This window comes from Salvelinus sp. IW2-2015, linkage group LG31, assembly GCF_002910315.2.
Source record: "Salvelinus sp. IW2-2015 linkage group LG31, ASM291031v2, whole genome shotgun sequence".
Classification (NCBI taxonomy): Eukaryota; Metazoa; Chordata; class Actinopteri; order Salmoniformes; family Salmonidae; genus Salvelinus; species Salvelinus sp. IW2-2015.
In genome coordinates this window covers 20,111,252-20,117,162 of record NC_036870.1, presented here as the reverse complement: position 1 = coordinate 20,117,162, position 5,911 = coordinate 20,111,252, and the positions used below count along the sequence as shown (strand labels likewise).

General features: G+C 39.0%; 1 protein-coding gene across 1 annotated transcript in view; it reads right to left on the bottom strand.

Moving 5' to 3' along the window:
• Nucleotides 1-4,872: 4,872 nt before the first annotated feature.
• The window catches only part of cckb (cholecystokinin b), a 6,905-nt gene continuing 5,866 nt past the window's right edge, over nt 4,873-5,911 (bottom strand). Inside the window, exon 4 of the mRNA XM_023975794.2 lies at nt 4,873-5,286. Within this exon, the coding sequence (XP_023831562.1) occupies nt 5,150-5,286 (137 nt within the window). The 3' untranslated portion in view covers nt 4,873-5,149. The remainder of the gene's footprint in view (nt 5,287-5,911) is intronic.

Genomic DNA, 5,911 nt, shown 5'->3' with positions numbered 1-5,911 from the left:
ATATATATATATATATATAGAGATATATTATTGGGCACAGACAACAGTAAAAAGGGCAAGAAGGTAGAGACAACAATACATTACACAAAGCAGCTACAACTGTCAGTGTCCATGATTGTGTCTTTGAATGAAGAGATAAAAGTGTCCAGTTTAAGTGTTTGTTGCAGCTCATTCCAGTCGCTGGCTGCAGCGAACTGAAAAGACCAGCGACCCAAGGATGTGTGTGCTTTGGGGAGTGTATAAAATGACTGTATAAAATAAATAATTCAAATACTGAGCTATATTGCATGTATTTTATACTAACACAAATGCTCAGAGAAAGAGAGTAAAATGTTTTGTGCCGAAGAAATAACTGATTATGTCATTTTGGAGTCACTTTTATTGTAAATTAGAATAGAATATGTTTCTAAAAACTTCTACATTAATGTGGATGCTACCATAAGTACGGATAATCATGAATTAATCGTGAATAATGATGAATGAGAAAGTTACAGAGGTTCAAAGATCATACAGCCAAGACATGCTACAATTACCACGTCTTGGAGTTATGATCTTGACCCTCTGTACTGATAATTATTCATGAGTGAGAAAGTTTTATTTTATACCGTCTTTATTGCATATCTTTATCAAGGGTGTCAATAATTTCAGACCCCACCAATACTGTACATACACAATTACTATTTTTAACAATTTCAACTGAATTCTTTTACAAAAACTAATTTACTCTAATAAAAGTGCAGATGTAAAATTTGGTAACAGAATGAATGAAATCTCCCTCAGTTTTTATGTGACCTGCAGAAAGAATGGGGTGTCAGTTATGACATCAAATCAAATCAAAGTTTATTTGTCACGTGCGCTGAAAAAAACAGGTGTAGACCTTACAGTGAAATGCTTACTTACAGGCTCTAACATATACGCTTTGCCTGTTTGATGGTTCGTCATGACACCTTGACTTTGGTTATTGAACTACAGTAAGTGAAGTGGATTAAAACGCTGTAACAGAATGACGGTAACAGAATGACATCATGGGTCCCTGATCTGTACTATAAAGAAATGCATCATTGTGCATGTCATTCTCTTCATGGTGATGTATCCTGAATAGCAACACAAAGGTAGAAATATGTAATATCCTCCTTTGCATGTTTGGGTATTATTCTACACACTGGCTATTATTGTAAGGAGCTCCGCCCCCAAACAAGTTAAGACATCACAGTACAATAGAGTCTCACGCCCTGATCTGTTTCACCTGTCCTTGTGATTGTCTCCACCCTCTCCAGGTGTCACTGATTTTCCCCAGTGTATTTATCCCTGTGTTTCCTGTCTCTCTGTGCCAGTTCGTCTTGTATGTTTCCAAGTCAACCAGCGGTTTTCCCGTTCTCCTGCTTTTTGCATCCTCCTTTTTCTAGTCCTCCCGGTTTTGACCCTTGCCTGTTTCTGGACTTTGTACCCGCCTGCCTGACCATTCTGCCTGCCTTGACCACGAGCCTGTCTGCCACTCTGTACCTCCTGGACTCTGATCTGGTTGTGACCTTTTTGCCTGTCCACGACCATTCTCTTGCCTACCCCTTTGGATTAATAAACATTGTAAGACTCCAACTATCTGTCTCCTGTGTCTGCATCTGGGTCTCGCATTGTGCCTTGATAGTAGAGTATAGTTCAGTAGAGTACAGTATAGCACAATACAGTACACAATACAATAAATTATACTGTATTTTGAAAATGAAAAGACACTAGGCTATATTTCTTAAACTTACAGAAGGCAAATCATTTTTGCAAAACTAAATCAAAGTGTTGCTATTAGTTGTCAGGGGTCTTTACTTCAACATTGTGTTTGGATGTATTTCTAATACCTTTTAAGACTTTGCTGCTAGCTGTTTTCTAAGACCCTTTTCCATCCATTTGACCAAAAATCAAAGCCTTTGCCTGTTCCTAACTTTTTGAATGGAAAGTAGACATGCGTCTATGCCTTAATAAAACATTCAAAAAAATTACTCTTAGCTTTAATTTGCAACCAAATGTAATGTTCTCTTATGAACGTCACATTAATGCTCATAGGGCTCTTTACATGGAAATGCCCTTCTCTGAAATTCTCTCTTGGACATCTGAACCATTATCACTGAAGCATTTCATCTCACGCCATGTGCCACCAATGTAGGCCTATTGCGGTGGTTCCCAAACTGTGGGTCGGGACCCACTTGTGGTTCGCAGCAGGTGGGTTGTGGGATGACATTAACCACATGTTTTAATATATACATTTTCAGGATAGAAAAACCCAGTGTAAACTTAAATTACTAAAACCAAATAGAAACTATGTAGAAAAGATAATGGACCTATATATTTTTCAATAATAGCCTATAATCTTTGAGCATTTACATTCAACAAAATTGCAGCTACACCATCAGGCCTCCATTGATTTTGTTATGTTTGAGCATAAGAACAAAGCATTAGCCATGTAAAATTCGTAGAATTGTATGAAATTATCTTTTAATCTGCAACATGGCAGGATGTATATGTATTGCAGGAGATTAGCTATGAAAGGGCAGAATGTTCTCTCCACTGCCTAGATAATATTTTTTACTTATTCTTTGGTCTGTGTATGTTTTTTCACTGCTCAACCGTTTTGATGGACCGCGACTCGAAAGACACCTCAATTGGTGGGTCAGGAAGCAAAAAAGTTTGGGAACGTCTGGGCTATAATACCCATTGCTGAATATCCATTATAGCAGTGATGTGCTGTATTTCTGTCTATTCTTCTACTTGTCATGCACTTCTCTCTGTCCTGAGGTGAATAAGTGAATATGTTCTTAACATTTAATCTCTGTCCATTTCTCTTCATTCCCACAGCTCTGTCAATATTTACCAGATATGTACCTGTTCTCTGTCCCAGCTCTGTCAATATGTACCAGATATGTACCTGTTCTCTGTCCCAGCTCTGTCAATATTTACCAGATATGTACCTGTTCTCTGTCTCAGCTCTGTCAATATTACTAGATATTTACCTGTTTCTCTGTCCCAGCTCTGTCAATATTTACCAGATATGTACCTGTCTCTGTCCCAGCTCTGTCAATATTTACCAGATATGTACCTGTTCTCTGTTCCAGCTCTGTCAATATGTACCAGATATGTACCTGTTCTCTGTCCCAGCTCTGTCAATATTTACCAGATATGTACCTGTTCTCTGTCCCAGCTCTGTCAATATGTACCAGATATGTACCTGTTCTCTGTCCCAGCTCTGTCAATATTTACCAGATATGTACCTGTTCTCTGTCCCAGCTCTGTCAATATGTACCAGATATGTACCTGTTCTCTGTCCCAGCTCTGTCAATATGTACCAGATATGTACCTGTTCTCTGTCCCAGCTCTGTCAATATGTACCAGATATGTACCTGTTCTCTGTCCCAGCTCTGTCAATATTTACCAGATATGTACCTGTTCTCTGTCCCAGCTCTTGTCAATATTTACCAGATATTTAACTGTTCTCTTTCTCAGCTCTGTCAATATGTACCAGATATTTAACTGTTCTCTTTCTCAGCTCTGTCAATATTTACCAAGATATTTAACTTTCTCTTTCTCAGCTCTGTCAATATGTAACCAGATATTTAACTGTTCTCTTTCTCAGGCTCTGTCAATATGTACCAGATATTTAACTGTTCTCTTTCTCAGCTCTGTCAATATTTACCAGATATTTAACTGTTCTCTGTCCCAGCTCTGTCAATATGTACCAGATATTTAACTGTTCTCTGTCCCAGCTCTGTCAATATGTACTGTGTTTAGTGTGCTCAGGAGATAGTCTTGTGATTGTCTTATTGATGATGTGATTTGGTTATTAATTGGTTTATTTATTAGGAAAAGAAAGAGCAGTCATTTCTTTATTTCCACCAGTTAGAACACCAGCGTTCCAGTCACTTTACAGTCTATCTCCAACAGTCTTTATTTCAGCAGGTAGAGAGAAACAGAACAGACAGAACACAAACCAAGCAGAACATAAAATAAAGGCTATTTTAGGATTTGAGTATTTTCCAGATTCCTGTGTTTTCTCATCTCGGGTTCATGGTATGATATTCCCATCAAGTAACAGAACACTTCAACGTGGTATGTCCCAAGATACTGTATCTCCAAACACTTTTTCATTTTCAGTTTAGTATGTAGGCCAACATTCCGATCAGGCGCAAACAGGTTAACCTAATGTTGCTTTCATGTTATTGAAACATTTTGTCAACTTAAGCAATTGATAAAAAAACTAATTGAATTGGTAACACATCAAGATCTACATTTCCCTATATAATTTCAACTTCAATTTCAGTGACTGGGCTTGATGTTTGGTACATCTGCCATTTAATGATGTTGGTCAACAACATACAGTAAATATGAATCACAACATGATGTTGGTCAACAACATACAGTAAATATGAATCACAACATGATGTTGAAGTCTATTCCCTGTCGGTTGTTGTTGCAAACCAGTTATGTCAGGCAGTACTGTTGTTCACAAATGACATGTTTGTAAGTGAAGGGGGCACAGCTGCAGTGTCTGCTAGTTTTCATCCTTGCCTTTTAATCAAAGACTGATTCAGACCTGGGAAACCAGGTGTGTGCACTCTGACCAATCGTTGCACTTTATAAATCAGTAAATTATATTCATTGGTTAATTGAGAGAACTGAAAAGCAGCAGGACTGGGGTCCTAGAGAAGTGAGCTCTGTGTTCTACCAGCTTTATGTATTATAATGAGCCACTGCGTACTATTTATATTTCTAGTTTAACGTCTTAAGGTGATACCATGAGGGTATTATGTTATTTGTGTGAGTTGTTATCTGTGCATGCTTACGTGGGTGTGAGCATGTGTCTTTGGGAAGTCATTTGTTGAGATACTGTTCATTCTTAACTTTTATTGATCCAAGTTAATCTCATGACATCATATATATTTTTCCATTAACACCTGACCTTTTTTCATTCCATTCAATTCCCTCCAAAACCATAAACAGACAGAACACCAGGAAAGAAAACCAGAACTTTAAACATTTCCTGAAAAATTTGGCATATGTATATATTGCATCATGTAGTGTTTACAAACAAATACAGAATAAATATACTCTTATCGCGGGACAGTGACTGAGTTTGTTGTTTTCTCGTAGAGAGTGACTACTTTTTTTACAAGGAGTACTCGTACTCTTCTGCACTGCGGCGGCCGAAGTCCATCCACCCATTGTAGTCTCGGTCTTTTATCCGGTGGTTAGCACTGAGACCGCTAGCTCTGCTGTTCACTGTTGAGTTCTTACGGATAGAACCTAGAGGGAGGGAGGGACAGAGGAAAGCAGAGAGAGAGAGCTATATCACCTGTCTATCTTCTACTGGTGTGAGTCTTTGTGGCGGGTTGAACAATTTGGCTGCCCCACACGCATGCAGAGACATACTGTATCAACAGAAGCGCTGTGGGAATATCATTTATTAGCTAATGAATTATCCAGATTGAGAGTAGGTAACATACGACATGGCTAACACTGGAGATATCTGGCCGTGGTTGTTTGACTGGCGTGTGAACTATGGTAATATCGATGGTGTTCGTGTCACTGGGGAGCTTTTAACACTCCTCCCACGCCACACACACACACACACACACACACACACACACACACACACACACACACACACACACACACACCACAAACACACACAACCAAAAACCACACACACACACACCACACCACACACACACACACACACACACACACACACACACACACACACACACACACACACACACACACACACACACACACACACACACACACACACACCACACACACATTCATTGTAGAGGTGTAAATGTCAAGCGTGTTACAGAGAGTCTTTCACATGCTTCCTGTGAGCCAAGACACTTCACAGGTCTCAGAATGATCTCTCTCTCGCTCT